The 24,506-nt window shown below is 42.2% G+C and overlaps 1 protein-coding gene across 3 annotated transcripts in view; it reads left to right on the forward strand.

The window, feature by feature from the left end:
* Positions 1–24,506, forward strand: part of pnkd (PNKD metallo-beta-lactamase domain containing) — a 59,050-nt gene that overhangs the window by 21,162 nt on the left and 13,382 nt on the right. For 2 of the 3 annotated variants that reach the window (XM_063051397.1, XM_063051398.1), the window contains exons 3-7: positions 12,314–12,426; positions 13,533–13,591; positions 15,540–15,632; positions 19,806–19,969; positions 20,199–20,285. In XM_063051397.1, coding sequence (XP_062907467.1) covers positions 12,314–12,426; positions 13,533–13,591; positions 15,540–15,632; positions 19,806–19,969; positions 20,199–20,285 — 516 coding nt within the window. The remainder of the gene's footprint in view (positions 1–12,313; positions 12,427–13,532; positions 13,592–15,539; positions 15,633–19,805; positions 19,970–20,198; positions 20,286–24,506) is intronic. The other variant, XM_063051399.1, reaches the window with a different exon arrangement.

A 24,506-nucleotide genomic window follows, 5' to 3' on the forward strand; every position in this document is an offset into this window, starting at 1 on the left:
ATTTTGGATCTCCCCCTCCCCCTCCAACTTTCAAATCCCTTACTCACTCTTCCTTCAGTTAGTCCTGACGAAGGGTCTCGGCCTGAAACGTCGACTGCGCCTCTTCCTATAGATGCTGCTTGGCCTGCTGCGTTCACCAGCAACTTTGATGTATGTTGCTTGAATTTCCAGCATCTGCAGAATTCCTGTTGTTTGCCGACAATCGCCAAGATCCTTTTCCGTAGTGAATACTGAAGCAAAGTATTTATCAAGTACCTCTGCTGTCTCCTCCGGTTCCATACACACTTTTCCACTGTCACACTCGATTGGTCCTATTCTCACCTTGCTCTTCTTATGGCCCCTTATGGCTCTCCTAATTTCTTACTTAAGCTCCTTCCTGCTAGCTTTATAATCTTCTAGATCTCTATCATTACCTAGTTTTTTTTTGGAACTTTTTGCAAGCTCTTCTTTTCTTCTTGACTAGGTTTACAACAGCCTTTGTACACCACGGTTCCTGTACCCTACCATCCTTTCCCTGTCCCATTGGAACATACCTTTGCAGAACTCCACACAAATATCCCCTGAATATTTGCCACATTTCTTCCGTACATTTCCCTGAGAATATCTGTTCCCAATTTATGCCTCCAAGTTCCTACCTGTTAGCCTCATATTTCCCCTTACTCCAATTAAACGCTTTCCTAACTTGTCTGTATGTATCCCTCTCCAATGCTATGGTAAAGAAGATAGAATTGTGATCACTAACTCCAAAATGCTGTCTCACTGAGAGATCTGACACCTGACCAGGTTCATTTCCCAATACCAGATCAAGTACAACCTCTCCTCTTGTAGGCTTATCTACATATTGTGTCAAGAAACCTTGAATACACCTAACAAACTCTACTCCATCTAAACCCCTTGCTCTAGGGACATGCCAATTGATATTTGGGAAATTAAAATCTCCCACTACGAAACACTGTTATTACACCTTTCCAGAATCTGTCTCCCTATTTTGATGTCCCTGTTACTATTGGGTGGTGTGTGTGTGTGTGTGTGTGTGTGTATATATAACCCCTTCCTGTTCCCAGCTTCCACCAGCAGAGACTCCATGGACAATCCCTCCATGTCTATCTGATTAACAGTGCCACGGCCCCACTTCTTTTGCCTCCTTCCCTGTCCTTTCTGAAACATCTAAAGCCTGACACTCAAAGTAACCATTCCTGCCCCTGAGCCATTCAAATCTTTGTAATGGCCGCAACATCATAGCTCCAAGTACTGATTCTATGGCCCTGGATGTTTCATATCTACATAGTTTATTATTTCTTTGCAATTCTGATTAGTAATTCTGATTCAGGGAGTTGTGTCCTGCTCTAGAAGCTTTAGTTTGCAGTTTAAACTAACGCTGAAGCCTGAAGACCCACAATCAATTCAGAAACCTCTTGGCTATCAGATTTCTGAACAGTCCATGAAACACTACCTCATCATTCCTTTTTAATTTTGGCGCTCTTCATTTTTGTAATTCATGCTAATTTTGTGTCTTTGCCCTGTACTGCTATCCCAAAACAACACATTTCAAGTCATTTAAATCAATGATAATACATTTGATTCTGGTAATGTTGTACTGAGGAAGCTCCATGGACAAACAGTCCCTTGGAGAGCAGCAAACAATCTTCTGGAGGAATTCAGCAGGTCTTGCAGCATCTGGGGAGAGGAGGAATTAAAGGCCCTATGGCCCATGATGTTATGCCAATCTTTTAGCCTGTTCTAAGGTCAATCTAACTCTTCCCTCCATTTTACTATCATCCATGTGCCTACCTAAGAGTTTCTTAAATGTCCTTAAAATATCTGCCTGTACCAGCACCCCTGACAGCAAGTTCAGTGCATCCACAGCTCTTTCATCATCACTAATCCAATCAGCATCCGTTTATGCCTTGCTCTTGACTTCTGAACCTGTGGATTGCAAAAACACCAGGATCCAACAGTACTGTTAACTGTTTTCTCCATTATGGAAGAATGTGGAAGCTTTAGACTCTAAAATTTAGAGAGAGGCCTATGGATGTTAGAAAAATGGAAGGCTTTGTATGAGGGAAGGATTAGAATGATCATGGAGTTGGTTTTAAAAGTTGACACATTGTGGGCCAAAGGTCCTGTATTGTGTTGTAGTGTTCTATGTTATGAGTTTCTCCACTTTGTGCTATTGTGCTTTGGGTTTTCCATTAATGTGCATTAAGGGGCCGAGGCAACAACATTTAAGGCTGCTCTCAGTGAGACTGCACCCAGGGAGCACTTTCTGTCTGAGAAGCATGACTTTGGAAAATGCTTGCGTTTTTTCCTTTATCTAGTTGGTAATTGTTTCCTGTTGCAAAGTTTGGAATAGCGTCTGTTTTAGCTGTCTGATATCAAGCATGCAAATAATGTAATCTGCTCAGAGAGCCAACTCTGCAATTAGGACCTCAGTGTGGAGGATGTTAGGCAAGAACTTGCTGGGATATTGGGGCTGAATTTGGTTCAGTTCTTCAGCCTGTGTATGTAAAGGACTTGACTGAAGCAGGGTTGATGTCATCTCCAATGTCTACAATGAGGGAGTGCTGCACCCTCATGGGAGCAGCATTGAGAGAGAGATGCGGTAGTTAGCTCTGAAGGAGTGCTGCACTGTTGGTGTTGTCACATATAGCAAGATAACAATTAAAAGCTTGTCTTGCATACTCTTCATACATATTATCTCATTACACAGTGTATTGAGGTAGAACAAGGTAAGACATTAACAATGCAGAATGAAGTGTAAAAGCTGCCGAGAAAGTGCAGTACAAGTAAATAAAGTCCTAAAGAGGTAGATGTTTTAAATTTAGAAATACAGCAGGGTAATAGGCCCTTCCGGCCTAATGAGGCCAGTTACACCCATGTGAGCAATTAACCTTCTAACCTGGACATCATTCAAATGTAGGAGGAAACTGGAGCACTTGGAGGAAACACATACAGTCATGGGGAGAAAGTACAAAGTCCTTACAGATAGCAATGGAATTGAACCTGGGTTGGTGGTACTGTAAGAGCATTACACTAACTGCTATGCTACTAAGCTGCCCCACCCCCCAATAAAAAGAGATTATTTGGTCCAGAGTTCATCTTATCATAAAAAGATCAAGAGGCTTATATCAATGGGATAGAAGTTGTCTTTGAGCTTGATGGTACATGCTTTCAGGTTTTGTATCTTCTGCCTGATGGGAGAGGAAGGAAAATAAGAATGTCTAAGGTGGGTGGAGTCTTTGATTCTGCTGGATGCTTTACTGGGGCAGTGAGAAGTATAGGCAGAGTGTATCGAGGGGAAGGTGGTTCCTGTGATTTGTGAATTGAGATGGCTTATTTCAGCTGTACAAGTTGTTGATTTGGCATAGGTTTAAGGTGAGAGGGAAAAGATTTAAAATGGATCCACTGGGGAAAAAATATAGCTCAGAGAGATGGCACTGGGATTATGGAGCAAGCTGACATGGGAAGTGGTGGAGATGGGCACAATTATAAAATTTAAGAGATATTTGTACAGGTACATGAATAAGAAAGGTTTAGAAGGGTATGAGCCAAGGGGCATTTCTATGTTGAATATGGCTCTACTTCCCCCCGCCTCCCCCCCCCAAAAAAATTCAACATTCTCTTTTTTGCCCTCAACCACCTCCACCACATCCTCTATAGTTTAGCACTCAAATGCTAATACCAACCCAAGCCAACTGATCCTGGTCCAAAGAAAGGTCACCAACGTCTCTACTTCTTCAGGAGGCCAAAGAAATTCGGCATGTCCTTGTAGACCCTCAATTTTTATTGATGCACCAGAAAAAGTATTCTATCTGGATGTGTAACATCTTGGTATAACAACTGTTCTGTCTGTGGCTGCAAGAAATTGCAAGGCTGTGGACACAGCATCAACTGTTTGTTCTCCATGGATGCTGCCTGATCATCTTGAGTTCCTCCAGTGTTTTGTGTGGGTCGTTCAGCATTGTGGGGATATAGGGGAAGATGTTGTTGATGTAGGGTTCTGACCCAGAACATCGGTTCTTATGGCTCTGTTTACATGGAGTCATGTTTCTCTCGTTGATTTAAATTAAAGGTCTGTGTTGAGTGCAAGTGGATTAATTTTCCTGGCCACAAGATTAGCTTAATGTCTTAGATAGATAGATATACTTTATTAATCCCGAGGGAAATTTGGTTTCGTTACAGCCGCACCAACCAAGAATAGAGCAATATAGCAAATAAATAGCGTAAATATAGCAATACAAAAAACCCCAACAATCAAACCACAAAATGCAAAACTATGCCAGATGGAAAATAAGTCCAGGACCAGTCTATTGGCTCAGGGTGTCTGACCCTCTACGGGAGGAGCTGCACGTTCGATGGCCACAGGCAGGAACGACCTCCCGTGTTGCCAAGTGTTGTATCACGGTGGAATGTGGCCGAAGTCCAACAGTAAGAAGTTCAATATCCAGTCTGCAAACATGTTCCTCGATTGTAACATACCCCGGACTGCACCGTCCGTTGTTAGCCAGATCAGTAAGCACCCCACTCCCTCACGCCGCTTACCGCTCTCGGTGCACTTCAAGTCAGGGGGAACGGTATGACCCACCGAACTCCTCTTCTCCAAAAGTCTCTGTTGTCTCGACCCGGTCCTCTTTCCTCGGCTTTGTGATCCCCCTCTGTGTGTTTTCCTCCGGATTTCATCAGAGGTGTCTGCCACTCTGTTTGCTAAGCTGACCGGAGTTTGCTGGTCCGTGGAATACACAATGCGACCTTGCTTCTGTCCCGCGTGTCGGGATGTAACCATTTCCAGCGCTAAAGAAAACCCAAATAAAACTCTCTCTACCAGCATATTAGAGAGGGTGCAGCTTCGACGTGTTACCGTGAGAAAAAAATACAAAAATAACGTAAATTAAAAAGTAAGAAGAAGAAAGTAAAAGAATAGATTGGAACGGCTGTACAAGGCTGCATGCACGACCGGCGCATGCGCACTAGGTGCACCTTGTGTATGGAATCATACTATTTTGAAATTGGCTGACATCTTTATCGGTTAAACAATGGTGAATGGGTTTTTAATTCCATTGTGAAGCGTTTGGGACATTCTGAAGCTATAACAGATAGAACACTACAGCACAGTGCCCTTGGTGTTATACTGACCTTTTAACCTACTGGGTGGCTGGGTGTCGATCCATCTCTACCAAAGGAGATAGAAACATAGAAACATAAAAACATAGAAAAACCTACAACACAATACAGGCCCCCCTTTGGCCCATAATGCTGTGCCGAACATGTACGTACTTTAGAAATTACCTCAGGTTATCCATAGCCCTCTATTTTTCGAAGCTCCATGTACCTATCCAGGAGTCTCTTAAAAGACCCTATCGTATCCGCCTCCACCACCGTTGCCGGCAGCCCATCCCATGCACTCACCACTCTCTGTGTTTTGTTTTTAAAAAAAAACAACAACTTACCCTTGACATCTCCTCTGTACCTACTTCCAAGCACCTTAAAACTGTGTCCTCTTGTGTAAGTCATTTCAGCCCTGGGTAAAAGCCTCTGACTATCCACACGATCAATCCCTCTCATCATCTTATACACCTCTATCAGGTCACCTCTCATCCTCCATTGCTCCAAGGAGAAAAGGCCAAACTCACCACAGAGATGGCACTGGGTTTATGGTGTAAGGTGCTTGCTCCTTCCCTCCACTAGCTTGGGCAAGGTGTAGCACCTGCTTGGCCCCATGATCAGGCCATGGGTCCAGGTGGGTGGGTGGGTGGTCATATGAGTAGCTGGTGCATATTGCAAGTCCTGCTTATGCGACCACTGACACCAGGCAGACAGTCTCTGAAGAATGTTGATACTGGCTGAGGTCACCTGTTTTGTAAAGACACTGCCCAGAAGAAGGCAATGGAAAACCACTTCTGTAGAAAAGTTTGCCAAGAACAGTCATGGTCAAAGACCATAGCACGTATTGACGATGATGAACCTACTCTAAGATCAAACTAACCTTTCTTTCCATTTTCCTATCCAGCTGCCTATCTGAGTATCTTAAATGTCCCTCATGTACATAGCTCTACCACCACCCCTGGCAGGGTGTTTCACACACCTACCACTCTGTTAAATGAATAGACAAACTTGCCTCTGACATCCTTCCACCTTATACTTCAATCGCTTTAAAATTACCCCCCCCCCCCATATTAGTTATTTCCACCATGGGGGAAAAAATCTTTGGCTATCCACTCTTATGTATGCCTCTTGTCTTGTACACCTCTATCAAGTCACCTCTCAGATTCTGCACAATTATGAGACTTTTTCCCACCACCTGGCCTGGGTATGGTAGAGAGCTGCTATGAACATGGTGGGCATGCTATGTTGGCACTTGTGGACTACCCACAGCACATCTTTGGGTTATGTTGACTGATAAAACAAATGTTCATGTGATAAGTAGGTCCCCAGAAAGCTGATGGTAGCTTCAACCAATTCTGTGCTTTAATGCACAACTGAAGTTGCAGTTAGTCCCATTGCCAGTGTGGTCTTGTGGCTCAGTTTGTAAATGGGTGTCTCTGCTCACAGCGAGCAGTGTTTGAGCACCAGTTGGTAGGTCTTCGGAGTTGGGAACAAGTGAAACAATGTGAATAAGTGGTGAAAATCAACACACAAAAAGATTGCAAATCCTGGAAATCTGAGGTTTAAAAACTCTGCAGGTCAGTGAGCGTGTGTTTTGGTGGGGGGGAGGGGGGAGGGAGAGAGAGAGTGAGTTAGTTTGTTTTAGGTCAGACTTTCAGTTATTTCCAATGAAAGTTCAAAGTAAATTTATTATCAAAGTAATAAATAATAAGGTCTTGTGAACAGGTCCTTCAGCCCACAATGCTGTGCTAAACCAATTAAATTGGTAAACTGCCTGGAGATGCAGGCATTTAAAGGAAAATTAAGAAACTTAATACAATTTATGAAAATTACACAAATAAAGACTGACAAGCAACCAATGTGCAAAAGAAGACAAATTGTATAAATAAATATGAAAACATGAGTTGTCCAGTTCTTGAAAGTGAATCTGTAGACTGTGAAATCAGTTCAGAGTTGAGATAAGTGAAGTTATCCATGCCAGTTCAGAAGCCTGATGGTGAGGGGTAATGACTCTTTCTCAGGCTCGTGATGTGGGACCTAAGGCTCCTGTGCTTCATTGCCCTTGTATGATTACTCTTCTTCACTTCGAAATCATATAGCGTACAATCAAGCCCTTCAGCCAACTCATCCATTGTGACCAAGGTGCCCCATCCAAGCTAGTCCCATTTGCTAGCATTTGGCCCATAACCTTCTAAAACACTCCAGTCTGCAAGTTCCTGTAAGATTGTCTTTTAAAAGTTGTTATTGTACCTGCCTCAGCCATTTTGTCTGGTAGCTCATTCTACATACATACAACCTCTTTGTTTTTTTTTAAAGAAAATTGCTCTTTGAGCGCCTATTAAATCTCACCCCTCTCACCTAAATCCTATGTCCTCTGGTTCTAGGGAAAATGACTGACTGTATTCACCCTTTCTATGTCCCTTGTGATTTTATGCTCTTCTACAAAATCACCCCTCCTATGCTCCAAGGAGTAAGTCTTAGCTTGTCCAACTCTCCCCATCAAGTCCTGGCAACATTCATGTAAATCCTGTCAGTACTCTAACAGTGCAGAGCTAGACCTTCTGTCTTTGTAGCCAAGGAGGATGAGAGTCGACTTGATGTAGATGTACAACATGATATGAGGCATAGATTGAGTGGATAACCAGAGACTATTTTTTCTCTCTCCATGGAGGAATGGCTAATATGAAAGGGTCATAATTTTAAGCTGGTGGGAGGAAAGTATAGAGGGGAATGTCAGAGGTAGACTTTTCGCACAGCAGTGAGTGTGTGGAATGCCTCCAGGGATGATGATTGAGGCAGATTCATATGAGACATCTAAGAGATTCTTAGATAGGGACATAGATGATATAAACATGAAGGGCCATGTGGGAGGGAAGAGTTAGATTGATCTTGGAGTAGGTAAAAAGGTAGGCTCATCATCGTGGGCCAAAGGGCCTGCACTGGCCTGTTATGTTCCATGTCAAGCTCCTTGCAACAATGTTCACAAAGCAACACTTAAGAAGTGCTTAATTGCAAAGTACCTTGGGACCTTGTGAAAAGCTAATTAGTATCATTATTTTGTGTAAACACTGCTTCGTGCTGGCTGACACTTGACACTAGGGAAGTGAATGGTCATGCAATTTGGTAGAAGGAATAAAGGCGTCGACTATTTTCAAAATTGAGAAAATTCAGAAATCGGAGGTACTAAGAGGCTTTGGGAGTCCCAATACCAATACAGAAGTCCCTAAAGGTTAACTTGACGATTAGGAAGGCAAATGCAATGATTCTATTCATCTTGAGAAGATTGGAACATAAAACCAAGGAAGTAATGTTGGGCTTTATAAGGCATTTAGAGTATTGTGAGCAGTTTTGGGCTCCATAGCTAAAGAAAAAATGTCCTGGCATTGTAGAAGGCCCAGAGGAGGTTCACAAGAATGATCTCTGTCATGAAAGTGTTAACGTAAGAGAAGCATTTGATGGTTCTGTGCTTGTACTCAGTGGAGTTTAGAAGAATGGGGGGTGGGGGGGTAGTGAGGAATCTCATTGAAACTTACCGAATATGGAAAGAACTAGAAAGAATGGATGTGCTGACGATGTCTCCTATAGTAGAAGAGTTTAGGACCGGAGGGCATAGCCTCAGAATAGAAGGATGCCCCGTTAGGATAGATGAAGAGGAAGTTTTTTAGCCAGAGGGCTGTGAATCTGTGGAATTCATTGCTACAGATGGCTGTTGAGGCCAAGACATTGGATGCATTTAAAGCAGAGATTAATAGGTTCTTGATTAGAAAAGATATCAAAGGTTACAGAGAGAATGCAGGAGGATGGAGTTGAGAGGGATAATAAATCAGCCATGATGGAATGGTGGAGCAGACTTGATGGGCCAGATGGTATAATTCTTCTCTCATGTCTTATAGTCTTGTGCACACTTGTGTGTGAAGGGAGGGCTTAAGTCAGTAATCAAGACCAGCTCTCCTTTGAGCAGCGAACTTGCATTCAAGGCTTCTCATGTGTGGTACCTACCCCAGTTTAAGAGTATCCATCTGATTAGATTAAAAATAATTTCTAAATTAAGGCAAAAGTTAATTTACAGAATTAAATGAAATATTAGGGAGAAACGCCAGAAACCCATAGGGGTACACACAAGGACCGAAATTCAGACTAGACAGAGTCATGACAAAACATTAACACTGAAACTGTGGTGTAGGCCAATTAAAACAAAGAGAAATAGCACTCAAAAACAATTCCCTTCTCTTAAGAAATAGTTAAAGCAAATGGCACTAGAAATCATGAAGGACAAATGATAGCCCAGGGTCTGGAGTTAAAATGTTGACATAGAAAGTGCACAAGCAATCCCTCCCCACTACTGACCACCTCTACAGGGGCCCTGCAACAAGAAAGTAGTGTCCATTATCAAGGACCCCCACTATCCAGGCCATACTTTCTTTTCTCTGCTGCCATTGGGAATGAGGTATAGGAGCCCTGCCTCCCACACCACCATGTTCAAGAACAGTTATTACCCCTCAACCATTAAGTTCCGATCTAGTGTGGATAGCTTCCGTCACCTCAACACTGAATGGACTTGAGAGCCTATGAACTCACTTTCAAGGACTCTACATCTCATGTTTTCAGTATAATTATTTATTTGCAATATTTGTTTCAATTTGCAATTTGGTTTTTGCACATTAGTTGCTCGTCAGTCTTTGTGTGTAGTTTTTCATTGATTCTATTGTATTTTTGTTCTACTGTGAATGCCTGCAAAAAAATCTTTGTATATGGTGACCGTGATAAATGATAAAATTTACTTCGTACATTATATGTCAGCATCACAACCTTGACAAGAAACAATTATTTTTTTTCTCGTCCTGTTTTTCCTGAGGAGCTGATTCTGAGGCAGTGCGATGATGAATAGACCATTTTATTTCTAATGATGGGAGACCTGCACAGTGAAAGACCTGGATTTCAATAGGATGATAGATTTAGGGTATGCGACAGGGACCCAGCTACACTGACAGTGAAATCAATTACTCGGTCTCTAAATTTAGGTTAACTGGTGGGAGGATTTCAAGATGGGATGAGGAAGTAAATATCTTGTGCAACAAATAGTGGGGTCTGGAAATAGATGCCTAAAAGAGTGGTGAATGTGAAAACCCTTGCTGCATTTTGTAATTATGATCAGCATGATTATCAAGGTCATAAATACAGATAGTTGCTGGAGGTTGCCAGAGGAACGATGTTGTGTTTAGCGGTATGGTTGAATGACAGACAATAAACTTGGAAAAAGGCCAGCATTATTGTGAAGAATCTCACCAACTCTGCTCATGGACTGTTGGTCCTACTCCCATTAGGGACAAGGCAATGCAGCGTCCACTCCAGGCCCACCAGCCTCAAAAGTAGTTACTTTTCCCAAGCCATCAGGCTGACCAACACACCCCCTTACCCTCACCACTTTATCAGTTCCTGTCAGGGTCATCTTAAGTGCAGATACTCCTGTACCTTGAATCACTTTATGTACATTTGATTAGTCTATGTATATAAGCTTATCTTGTGTATATATTTATGTATATATCTCAACATTCATCAGTTACTTGTGCATTGTGTTTTAAAGCATTTTTTATGTATTTTTTTTCTCCATTGGATCTGGAGTAACAATCATTTTAACTTTTACACTTCTGTACTAAAGACTAGCAATAAACAACCTGGAATCTTGATGACACTGGGATGACACTTGATAAAGTGCTGGGTGAACAGAAAGAGCTAGGAAGTGGAAATAATCAAAAAAAAAACTTCCTTACTGGGAAACATTTGATGGACTAAATGTCCTCCTGTTGCAAATGCCACAGTGGTTCTTTGATATTTAAAAATTCCCAGTATTATAAGTTGACACACTTGTTCTCGAGTACTTAGACCATAGGAAATAGGAGTAGAATTAGACTGTAAGTTTTAGCTCATCAAGTCGCGTCCACCGTTCCAGCATTGGCTGATTTATTATTCCCCTCAACCCCATTCTCTTGTCTTCTATACCTATATGACTTGACCTCTACTACCATCTTTGGCAATGAATTCCATAGATTCACCATCCTCTGACTAAAGAAATTCCTCCTCATCTCTGTTCTAAAGGGACATCTGTCTATTCTGAGGCTGTACCCTTTGGTCCTGGACTCCTCCATGAAAGAAAATGTCCTCTCCTCATCCACTCTATCATGACCTTTCAATATTCAGTAGGTTTCAATGAGAACCCCTCTCCCTACATGACTCCCTTATTCATTCGTCCCCCCCATCCCTCCCCACTGATCTCCCTCCTGGCACTTATCCTTGTAAGCGGAGCAAGTGCTACACATGCCCTTACACTTCCACCCTTACCACCATTCAGGGCCCCAGACAGTCCTTCCAGGTGAGGCAACACTTCACCTGTGAGTCAGCTGGGGTGATATACTGCGTCCGGTGCTCTCGATGTGGCCTTCTATATATTGGCGAGACCCGACGCAAACTGGGAGACCGCTTTGCTGAACACCTACGCTCTGTCCGCCAGAGAAAGTAGGATCTCCCAGTGGCCACACACTTCAATTCCACATCCCATTCCCATTCTGACATGTCTATCCACGGCCTCCTCTACTGTAAAGATGAAGCCACACTCAGGTTGGAGGAACAACACCTTATATTCCGTCTGGGTAGCCTCCAACCTAATGGCATGAACATCGACTTCTCTAACTTCAGCTAATGCCCCACCTCCCCCTCGTACCCCATCCGTTATTTATTTTTATACACACATTCTTTCTCTCACTCTCCTTTTTCTCCCTCTGTCCCTCTGACTATACCCCTTGCCCATCCTCTGGGTTCCCCCCCCCTTCTTTCTCCCTGAGCCTCCTGTCCCATGATCCTCTCATATCCCTTTTGCCAATCACCTGTCCAGCTCTTGGCTCCATCCCTCCCCCACCTGTCTTCTCCTATCATTTTGGATCTCCCCCTCCCCCTCCCACTTTCAAATCTCTTACTAACTCTTCCTTCAGTTAGTCCTGATGAAGGGTCTCGGCCTGAAACGCCGACTGTACCTCTTCCTAGAGATGCTGCCTGGCCTGCTGCGTTCACCAGCAACTTTGATGTGTGTTGCTCTCATTCTTTAAACTTGTGTTTAGTTTTTGGGTGGAAAGGTTGCAAGGAGATGGGATGGTGTCTATTCAGTCCTTCATTATTTGTTCTCTTGTAACTTCATCCTTCTATCTTAAACTTTCAGGTGTGAAAATTCTTCCAGTCCCAATACTATCAGACAACTACAGCTACCTGGTTATAGATGTGGCTTCAAACTTTGCAGTAGCCATTGATCCTGCTGATCCAGAAATTATTCAGGTAAGCTCCTGTTTATATGGGTGTTCTCTTATTATAGTCTGCCCAAGAGATGAAGTGCCTTGTGATCCGGATGCAGAGGCTCAACCTGAAATGTTAACAGTCCATCCCTCACCTGCCAGCCCCATGGATGTTGCCAGACAAGCTGAGTTCTTTCAGCTTCTTGTTTGAAGCTTCAGGTTTCAGCATCTGCAGACACTTCAATAAAAACATAAGGTATAAGAGCAGAATTATGCCATTTGGCCCATTGAGTCTGCTGCACCATTTCAATGACAGCCCCCCTCATTCTCCTGAATTCTAGGGAGCACAGGCCCAGAGCCATTAGTTGGTTCCCATATAGTAACACTTTCATTCCCAGTATCAGTCTCGTGAACCTCCTCTGAATCCTCTCCAATGTCAGCACATCCTTTCTTAGATAAGAGGCTCAAAACTGTTCATAATATTCTGTGAGGCCTTACCAGTGCCTTATAAAGCCTCAGCATTACATCCTTGCTTTTATATTCTAATCCTCTTGAAATGAATGCTAACATTTGGCTTCCTCACCACTGACTCAACCTGCAAATAACCTTTAGGGAATCCTGCACAAGGACTCCCAAATCCCTTTGCACATCGAAATTTTGAATTTTCTTTCCGTTTAGAGAATTGTCTATGCTTTTATTTCTTCTACCAAAATGCATGACCATACACTTCCTGATACTGTGTTCTATCTGTCACTTCTTTGCCCATTATCCTGATCTGTTTAAGTCCTACACTACCTGTCCCTTCACCTATCTTCGTATCATCTGCAAACTTGGCCACAAAGCCATCAGTTCAGTCATCCAAATCATTGGTGTGACGTGACATAACTTACAAAGATGGCGCACAAACAAAACATTTTCACTGTACTCAGTACTTGTGATGATGATAAATCAAAATCAATTAGCAAACTATACTGTCCCTGCCCAGGGAATGTTTGATGGATTGGTGGAAAGGAATTTTGCTCAAGCTGTCTTTTGTTGTACCTTCCTGAAATGCAAATGTTAACTTATTTAATGCTAATCTTGGGTGCGAAATGTGTTACATTCAGTCTGAAGTATCAGACATTTTTTTGGTTCATAAATGTTTTTCAGGCATGCCTTGAGGAAGAAGGTGCCACTTTAGAAGCGATTCTCACAACACACAAGCATTGGTGAGTTGTAAGCTGTTTGTTCTTCTTTTAAACATAGAACAGTATAGGCCCTTCAGCCTGTGACATTTTGCTGACCTTTTAATCTACTTCAAGATCAATCAAACCCTTTCCTCCTATTTAGCCCTCCATTTTTCTATCATCCTATATAAGACTTAAATATCCCTAATGTATCTGCCTCTAACACCACCCTTGGCAGTATGTTCCATGCACTTTATAAATGTCTCCTTCTGACATCCCCTAACCCCATACATTCCTCTAATCACTTTAAGATTATGTCGCCATGTATTAGCCATTTCTGTCCTGGGAAAAGTCCCTGGCTCTCCACTTGATCAATGCCTCTTACTTTTTATACACCTTTACAAGTCATTTTTCATCCTCCTTTGCTCAAAGAGTAAAGCTGTAGCTTGCTCAACCTGTCCTTGTAAGACATGCTGTCCAATCCAGGCAGCATCCTGGTAAATCTCCTCAGTACCTTCTAAAGCTTCTACATCGTTCCTTTAATGAGGTGACCAAATCCGAACACAAGTGTAATTAATCAGTTTTATTGTGCTGTGGCATTATGTTCAGCCTTTTGAACTCAGTCCGCTGACTAATGAAGGCCAATACACCATATACCTTCTTAACCACCATGTCAATGAGCATGGCAACTTTGAGGGAGTCTATGGATGTGGATCCCTCTGCTTCTCCACACTGCTAAGAATCCTGCCATTAATCCTGTATTTTGCCTTCAAATTTGACCATACAAAGTGAAAGTGTTGAGTTTTAATTTTACTGATTTCCCCCCCCCCCCCCATCCTGTGCTAAAGGCAACAAGTTACTGCTGGGCTGTTCAAACTATAGAAGGTGTGTTAGATGTGTCTGTGTTGATAAGAACATGCTAATATTTCCACTGAGAAGGAGTTGCTACATAATTATCAGTGCTTGCTTTATATTCATGAGACATAGGAGCAGGATTAAATATTGTGCACATTGAATCTGCTCAGCCATTCTATCAGCTAATTTATTGTCCCTCTCAACTCCATTCTCTTGCTTTCTGCCCAGAACCTTTGACGTCCTTGCCCATCAATCTCCGCTTTAAATAATACCTAATGGCTTGGACTCCACAGCTGTCTGTGGCAATGTATCGCACAGATCTACCAGCCTCTGGCTAAAGGAATTCCTCCTCATTTCTGTTCTAAAGGAGTGTTTTTTCTATTCTGAGGCTGTGCCTTATGGTCCTAGGCTCCCCCACCCACTACAGGAAACATCACCTCCACATCCACTCTATCTAAATCTTTCAATATTTGATAGGCTTTAATGAGTTTCCCCCTTGCCCCCCCCAGTCTAAACTCCAGCGAGTACAGGCCAGGGGCATCAAACACTCCTCATACATTAACCTTTTCATTCCTGGAGTCATTCTCGTGAACCTCCTGGACCCTTCCTCCACTCCCCATGTTAACTGTGGGGCATAATTGTTGTATTCACTTCTAATTCAATGTATTTTGGGTAGTTAGTGCAGTTTTAGTTTTCAAATATATTGTGGATGAATACAAACCATTGCTGTGTGGTTAGATAAAGTAAATTAACATGAGTGAGAAATATTACACAGAACATAGAACACTACAGCACAGCGTAGGCTCTTTGGTCCATAATAATATGCTGACTTTTTAACTTGCTTTATGTTCAATCTAACTGTCCCTCCCACATAGCCTTCCATTGTTCTTCCATCCCTGTGCTTATCAAAGAATTTCTTAAATGTCCCTAATATATCTACCTTTTCCAACTCCCCTGGCAGTGCTTTCCATGCATCCACCACTCTCTATACTAAAAAAGATAGCTCTCACATGTCCCACTACTTTACTCCAATCACCTTAAATTTATGCCCCCTCCTGTTGGCCATTTCTGCCCAGGGGAATTCTCTTTTAGTTACTTTTCTTTGTTTTTCCTTTTCTATTTTAATAATTTGCAGGGATCATAGTGGTGGAAATAAGGTACTGAAGAAAATCCACAAAACTTGCAGAATTTATGGTTCCTCCAGAGATAACATTCCTGCTCTAACAGAGTAAGTATCACACAAGACTGAGAATGGGAACTCTTGTGCAGTGCAGGGGAAGTTATTGTTGTTGGATTCTGTTGTTTCTTTTTATCCAAGATTCTTTCAGAAGGAAGGGGGCACAACATCTGTTGCTTCACAATGATTTTATTTAAGCATTAATAGAGCAAAGACAGTTGAAAACAGTGAGAAAGATTTGTTAAGTAAAGGGGGATAGAAACAAAAATATGGCATTGCTGTGCACAGCTCTTTTATACTACAGAGGTGAGAAAAATTCCATTTAAATTTGCAGATAAGAGTCAGCTAATCAGAAAGCCACTATTCAAATAATGTGGTACCAAAAAAGCCTCCAGAGCTTTCGAGAATCATAAAAATGTAACCACTAGGGTACATACTGTAACTACTAAACACTAAACAGCAGACGTTAATTGTTAAACTGCAAAGAAAATAACAATTAAACAGTCAGATAAAACGCTATATTGGTGTTGATTGAGATTCTTTTCAACGCTGTACTGAGCTGCACGTCCCATACCTCCCAACAATTGGGTTGATAGCTATTCTACATTACAACGTCTCTAGAACTAGCATCCCCTCTAGTTGGGCTTCTTAGGTAAGCTACAATGATGACAGGGCAGAACCTGCCCAGGTATGTTCTCTTCACAGCAGGCAGTGGGTCAGGCAGCAACTGAAGAAAAAGGATCTGAATTAATGTTTCAGAATCGAAAGGAAAAATGAGTTGGTGTTAAGTTGCATGAATGTGGGGGAAGGTCAGATAGAACAAATGGGATATCTCTGAAAGACTGTAAGACATGGGAGCCAGATTAGGCCATTCGGCCAATTGAGTCTGCTCCATTACTCATCATGGCTGATTTATTATCCCACTCAACTTCATTCTCCTGCCTTTTACCCATTGCCTTTGACGTCCTTACTAATCAAGAACTATAAACCTCTGCTTTAAATATACTCAATGTCTTGGCCTCCACAACTATCCTTGGCAATGAACTCCACTGATTCACCACCCTTTGGCTAAAGAAATTCTTTATCTCTGTTCAAAGAACATCCTTGTATTCTGAGACTATGCACTCTTATCCTACACTTCTCCTCTATAAGAAATATATACTGCCCAGGAAAGGAGTAGAGGCTACTTCATTAAATATATTTGAAACACACAGATAGATTTTTGCATAGTAGGGGAATTAAGGGTTAGGGGGAAAAAGCAGGTAGGTGGAGCTGAGTCTGTGGCCAGATCATCCATGACTTTATTGAATAGCGGAGCAGGAACTGGGCCAGATGGCTGACTCCTGCTCCTGTTTTTGTTTTAGTGGTGGAACCTGATAGGAGAGGACAGTGGAAATAAAGAAGAGGTGGTAGGGAGGATCATGTAGGTGATGGACAGATGGAAAGGCAATTCCTGCTTTACTCTCCCTCTCATTTGCCTATCACTGCCCCCTTTCCTGGTTCCATCTATCACCTGCCAGGTTTTACTGGCCCCTGCCTATCTTTTTATACTGGCTATCTCCCGTCTTTCCATTCCTGTTGAAGAGTCCTGACCCCAAAATATTGACTGTCCATTCCCCTCATGGATGCCTCCTGATCTGAGTTCCTTCAGCTTTTTGTGTGTTGCTTCAGACCTCCAGCATCTGCAGAACCTCTTGAGCCTCCTTTTATATAGCTTTAATGTATTCTAGCTCCTTTTGCCTATCTATATAGATCGGTGTTCTTCCAGATTTAATAAACTATTTTCAGTTCCATTTTAATGATGTATGTACTTGCCTCCCAGCCCCCACAAAAGTCTTGTTGGTCTTCCAATGTTTAATGGCTTTTTATCATTTAGTAAATACCGTTTGGTAAATTTAGGTCCAAAGTGAGCAATGTCACATTTGCCAACACTTGAAATCCAATTGCTACAGATTTGCCTAATCACTTAATCTGTTCTTTGTAATTTATTGCTCCCATTTACATCGTTTATAGCCTCCTCTGTCCTTGTATTATCAGGAAACTTGGCTACGTAGCTTCCTATCATAAGACAAAGGAGCAGAATTAGACTATTTGGTCTACCGAGTCTGTTCCACCATTCCATCACGGCTAATTTATTATCTCTCTCGACCCTATTTTCCTACCTTCTCCCCTTAAACTTTGACACCTTGACTAATCAAGTACCTATTAACCTTCGCTTTAAATTCACAGAATGACTTAACTGCCACAGCTGTCTATGGCAATGAATTCCAGAGATTCACCATCCACTGGCTAAAAACATTTCTCCTTCCTGCTATAGGAAACATCTTCTCCATATCCACTCTATCTAAGTCTTTCAATGTTCTGTAATGTCCATTAGCATTTCCTCACTCTTGCTCAGTTTAATTTGAAAAAAGGCTGTCAATTCCATAAACACAAGAAATTCTCCAGATTCTGAAAATCCAGAGGAACACCACAAAATGCTGGAGGAACTCAACAGTCAGGCAGCATCAATGGAGGGGAATAAACAATCATTTCTAGCCGAGACCCTTCATCAGGACTGGGAAAAAAGGGGGACAGAAGCTAGGATAAGGAGTTGTGGGAAGGAGGAGGAGTACAGGCTGGCAGGTGATGGTTGAGACCATGTGAGGAGGAAGGTGGGTGGGCAATGGATGGGGAATGAAGTATGAGGCTGGGACATGTTAAGTGGAAGAGGTAAAGGTTAGAAGAAGAAGAAATCTGTTCGGAAAGGACAGTGGACCATGGGGGAAAGGGAAGGAGGAAGGGCATCAAAGAGGTGGCAGGCTGGTGAAGAGAAGAGAAAAGGTAAGAGTGGGAGCCGGAATGTGGAATGGAGGAAGAGAGAACAGGGAGGAGGAGTAATTACTAGAATTTAGAGAAATCGATGTTCATGCCATCAGGTTGGGGGCTACCTAGACACATTATGAGGTGTTGCTCCCTCAACTTGAGTTTGGCTTCATTGTGGCAATAAAGGAGTCCGTGCACAGACTTTGAGGAACCTCTTTGTTTATGTATAGTTTTTCCTGTAAATTCCTGCATTGAAATGAATGTCAAGATAACATAAGATAACAAATGATAACATCTTCTAACTTTGATAATTTTACTTTGGCTGAGTTTAAAAAGGAGACTGATAGATTCTTGATTAGTCAGGGCATTAAAGGTTACAGGGTGAAGGCAGGAGAATAGGGTTGAGAGGGATAATAAATTGGCCAAAATGTGGGCCGAATGACCTATTTCTGCTCCTACACTGGAGATGTTTCAGTTGGAACATACAAGAATAAACACATACAAGATGCACAAACGACTCAGTAGATCGAGCAGCTTCTATGGAGGATAATGCTTAGCTGATGTTTCAGGTCAAAATCCTTCATCTGATGCAGTGTTAATTGAACCCCAGCTTGGGCAACATTTTTTGAGAGAGTTTCCATATTCTACCTGCTCTGATGAAGGGACTTTGACGTGAAACTTTAACTGCCTGACTTGCTGTGTATTTCTAGCACTTCTGTTTATATTTCAGATGTTTAAATCATAGAACACTGCAGCTCAGGGCAGGCCCTTTGGCCCACAATGTTGTGCTAACCTTTTAACCTACTCTTAAGATCAATCTAATTCTTCCCTCCCACGTAGCTCTCCATTTTCCTATTGTCCAAGTGCCTATCTAAAAGGTTCTGAAGTACCCCTAATATACCAACTTCTACCACCATCCCGGTTGTGTGTTTAACAGACTCACCTCTCTGTTTCTGATAAAATATGACAACTTGCCTCTGACAAGTCCCTTATACTTTCATCCCATCACCTTAAAATTATGTCCCTTGTGTTAACCATTTCCACCCTGGGAAAGTGTTTTCTACAGTTCTTTGGAGTTGTCTCTCATCCTCCTTTGTTCCACAGAGAAAAGTCCCAGCTCACTTGACCTATGCTCATAAGACATGCTTTCTAATCCAGGCAGCATCCTCTGCATTCTCCCTAAAGCTTCCACATCCTTCTTTCCTATAATGAGGTGATCAGAAATGTTATCTTATGTTTATATCCCCCTGAACAGCTTGAATTTGAAGCTCAAAACATCCTGTTACGGATCCTTGCCTCTCTCCCCAATTCATATTAACACAATTAGGGAGGATTTTCCTGCTAATGGTAATGCTAAGGGTGTAAATAGAGTGCTGTGGTCTGTTAATGCTTGATACATTTCTTCCTCTTGCTCCTCAGCCCCATTCTGGACAAGCAGACAATAGAGGTGGGTAATTTGCGGTTTCAAGCTCTCTTCACACCGGGACACACAGTGGGTCATATGATCTACGTCCTGGATGGGGAACCTCACAACAGTCCCAATTGCCTCTTCTCTGGAGACCTGGTGTTCCTGTCCGGATGTGGTAAGTACCTTTCAGGAGATGCTGTTCCTGTATTTAATATTTAGTAATATCTAATAAAGAGTAGCACGATAGTATAATGGTTAGCACAACGCGTTACAATGCCAGCGCTTGGCATCAGCCTTGTATGAAGGGAGTTCATGCTTACCAATGAGACTTGACTAGGTGTTTGTACATGTACCACATTCTCCATGACTACTGATGACTTATTTTTGTGTCATTCTTTTTTTAGGTCGAATTTTTGAAGGGAGCTCCTCGCTGATGCTATCATCACTCGATGTTGTAAGCTCCCTAGGGGATGAGACATTGCTGTGGCCAGGTAAAGGGAATCAAAAGTGTGAGCATGTTCCTGAATGAACTGTGGGGATTTTCTGAGGTTCTTTTCTTTCTTTCTGTTTACCCATTGCCAACTGCTCATGAGTTTGAACAGCTCAGCTTCACTAACATTTTAAATTTCGGGTCATATAATACAGTGATAATAGCCTAGTTTGGATTCTAGTTGTGTGGCGGAAGATTCAAATTTGGATTAGTTTATTGTCATTTACACCACGGTGCAATGAAATTCCTAGCTGGGGTGAAGTTTCCAGAGTAGACCACATACTCTGGTAATAATAATGTGACGATGCATATAAAACTGCAGAATGGTGCAGGTCAAAATGCTAAGGTGATAATGGAATGACTGAGAGAGGTCGTGTTCAGAGTCTGAGATAGTGGCAGCACAAGGAAAGAGGTGATCGGTTCAGAAGTCTGATGTCAGTGACCATGAGCTGTAGAAGCAGAATTAGGCCATTCGTCTCATTGAGTGACAGCTGAGTTTTGTTTTCCAGTGTTGGGCTGAAAGGCCCGAGTCCAGATAAAGGGTCTTGGCCTGAAACATCAATTCTTTATTCCCCTCCATAGATGCTGCCTGACCTGCTGAGTGCTTGCAGTATTTTGTGTGTGTTAGCCTGGATTTCTAGCATCTGCAGAATCTCTAGTGTTTGTACTTTGTTTAGGTACAGGTTTCTCCTGCCATCCGAAGGTAGAGCATTCCTATGAAACGGTTTGTAAGCCGAAATGTCATAAAGCGAAGAAGCAATTACCATTTATTTATATGGGAAAATTTTGTGAGTGTTCGCAGACCCAAAAATAACCTACCAAATCATGCCAAATAACACATAAAACCTAAAATAACAGTAACGGTAAAAGCAGGAATGATATGATAAATACACAGCCTATATAAAGTAGAAATACTTCTCTACAACGATTGCCTGCACAGATCTCCATAGCGAAAGTCTCACACAAGCGCTCTCGGCAGAAAACCTCACGCAAGCGCTGTTGGCATAAACGTGCTCTCCAGCAACCTTTAAACTATGAAGCTGCCAAATCTACCAAATAACACGTAAAAATACACAGCCTATATAAAGTAGAGATAACGTATGTACAGTGTAGTATCACTTACCGGAATTGGGCAAACAGCACTGAGCACACTGGTGATGGTGTGTTAGACTGAGTCGCTGCAGGCTGGGTGGTGCAGTGGCCCCCACCCTCCGGGCCACCAACCCGATACATTGCCGAGAAGAACGCAGTAGTAGCCGGGAGGCACACAGCACATCGTTAAGAAAAAAGCCGAAATAAACATGCTAATTAATTAGGTGCCTCCGACACGTAATTGTCGGCCCAGATCAGAGGCAATGCAATCAGAAATCAGCACTGATCTGGACCGACAATTACTTGCCAGGCAGCACCTAATTAATTAGCATGTTTATTTCGGCTTTTTTCTTAAAGATGTGCTGTGTGCCTCCCGGCTACTGCTATGTTCTTCGCGAATCGGTACAGTATCTGTCCGGGGCCCGGGTGTTGGGGTGGTGGGACACAGGGGTGTCATCTCATTGTCGATCAGGACAGGCAGCTCATCTTCTCCTATGACTGCCCGCCTTGATGTCGAAGGTCGAGGTTCGTCGTCTGCTGTGGCTGATGTGGAAGGCTTGCTTGACTGCTGAGCCTTGCGCATTTTTCTATCATACAGTTGTTTGTAAGCACTCAAACCAACCTGCAGATATCCCCTAAACCTATGTACCCTTTCAAGATTAAAGTCGTACTTCATCATTGCAGCGAAAATCTCACGCAGTTGCTTCACTTTCTGCATTCGGTTTTGATTGTTATCCTTTCCTCTTCATCTATCAGTTCTTGGTCATGGGATGCCAAAATCTCTTCAACATCATCTTCGTCAGCTTCCACAAGCCAAACTCACTTTGTCCTTGCTTCGTTCACCACGATCGAAACGCTTAATTATGTCTAGTTTTACGCTAAGTGTAACACCCTTACGAGCTCTTTCAGGTTTTTCCAACACCTTAGAACTCATCTTGCTAACGGCTGCTCAATGCAACGTGTTTCAGCAATGCCGTTCGGAATCCGGGGCAGAGCCGCTGCTCGGGGCGCACCCTGCCTTTTATCGTGCGCTGATTTTTTTATCGCACGCTGCCTTTCTTCGTAACAGTGAAAACACCTTCTGAAAGCGAAAACGGTACTAATGTAGGTCTTTTGTAACAGTGAGGTTTCGTAAAGTGAACTTTCGAAAAGCGGGGGACACCTGTACTGTGTTACTCAACTTATTTCAAGTGGGGAAGAAGCTGTTCTTAAATCTTGGAGTTCAGAGAAGGGTAACGTGCCCTTACAAGACGTGTCAATAGAGTAAAATGTTCCAATCCACTACAGAGGAGGGACTGAACCACTCAGCTTGACAACTAGGGAACCAAGTGCGACACAATTTTGGGAATATACTTACTGCAACTTGTAAATACGCCCAGTGGCAACTTTATTACTTACACCTGTTTACTTCATTAGTGTAATATCTAATCAGCTAATCATGTGACAGCAACTCAAGGCATAAAAGCCTGCAGATATGGTCAAGCTGTTCAGTTGTTGTTCAGACCAAATAGGGAAGAAATGTGATGTAAGTGACTTTGACTATGGAATGATTGTTGGTCCCAGTTGGGGTGTTTGAGTATCTCAGAAACTGCTGATCTCCTAGGATTTTCACACACAACAGTCACTAGATTTTACAGAGAATACTGTAGTGTGGAAAAACAAGAAAGCATCCAGTTAGCAGCAGCTCTGTTGGTGAAAATGCTGGTTAATAAGAGGGGTTAGAGGAGAATGGCCAGACCAGTTCAAGCTAACAGGAAGGCAAGTGTAACTCAAATAATGACATGTTAAAATAGTGATGTGCAGAAGAGCATCTCTGAATGTATCATAAATCAAACCTTGAAGTGGATGGTGTATAGCAGCAGAAGAGCATGAACATACAGACAGTGGCCATTTTATTAGGTATAAGAGGTACATCCTCAACAATGTCCTGGATTAAAACGGTCTGTTAATGAACACCAAAATAAAAACAGAGAATGTTGGTAACAGCTTGCACATTAGGTGAATGCTATGGATGTGAAGTTACCTAAAGATGGGACCAGAAAATGTGAACTTATATTTTCTAAAGGGCATTAGTGAACTAGATATTTAAGCATCTGAAGCATTTCACTGCCTGACCTGTTAAGTTTTTTACTGCACTTGTAGTCATTTATCATTTCAAAATCTCTTTTTTGGTTTTCCATTTACAGTTAATGGGATTATAAAGCAATACGACATGTTCAGAGGTCCTCCACTCTAACGTCCATAGTAAAGACTGTGCTTACCCAGCTAATTGCAAATTCCTGCATTTGGCCCCTATTCCTCCACGTTCCATGTACCCGTCCAAGTACTTCTTGAATGAAACTAATGTACCTGCCTCAGTTACTTCCTCTGGCATCTCACCATCCTCTACGTGAGAAAGTTGCCCCTCAGGTCCCTTTTAAATCTTTTCCCTTTCACACTAAATCCATGCCCCAGGTTTGGACTTTACTATCTGGAGAAAAGTTCACAGTTAATGGATACTACCAGGCCTGCTGACGGTTTGAAGCACTTTGCGGTTATGCTTCTGATTTCGTACATCTACAGTTTTTCAATCTTGTTTTTAATTTATTCACAGATCTGAACATTCCTTGGCAAATTTAGCATCTGTTGCCCATTACATGTCCCAAGTGACTTGGGGAGGTCCTTTTTAGAGTCAAACTACATTCCTAAGACAACTTGTATAAATCATATAGGATAAAGATAGGAAATTTTGTTCCTTCATGGACATTGGTAAAGCCAGTGGTTTTCACCGTCCCACTGGCTTAATTCTCACCTTTACTGACATCTTTATTTTGGCTTATTAAATTCTTCATTTTACTGTGGTAGGATTTGAACTTTGTAGCCTGTTACTGGTCCAGGGACATAGACAGGAGATCAATATACCAAATTAAATTTAACCTCATAAAGAGCCAACTTTAGAACTCAGAGTCTTGGTTATTTTCATATGCACAGGTACATGTATGCAAATGTGCAATGAAAGACTTGTTTGCTGCAGCATAACAGACAAATAGCATCAGATAAGCAGCATTCACAAAAAAATGCATTAAACACAATTAGACACAATTTTTAAAGATTAGCTTTATTTGTCACACGTACATCAAAACATGCAGTG

This window comes from Mobula hypostoma, chromosome 6 (genome assembly GCF_963921235.1).
Source record: "Mobula hypostoma chromosome 6, sMobHyp1.1, whole genome shotgun sequence".
In the NCBI taxonomy this organism is placed as follows: domain Eukaryota; kingdom Metazoa; phylum Chordata; class Chondrichthyes; order Myliobatiformes; family Myliobatidae; genus Mobula; species Mobula hypostoma.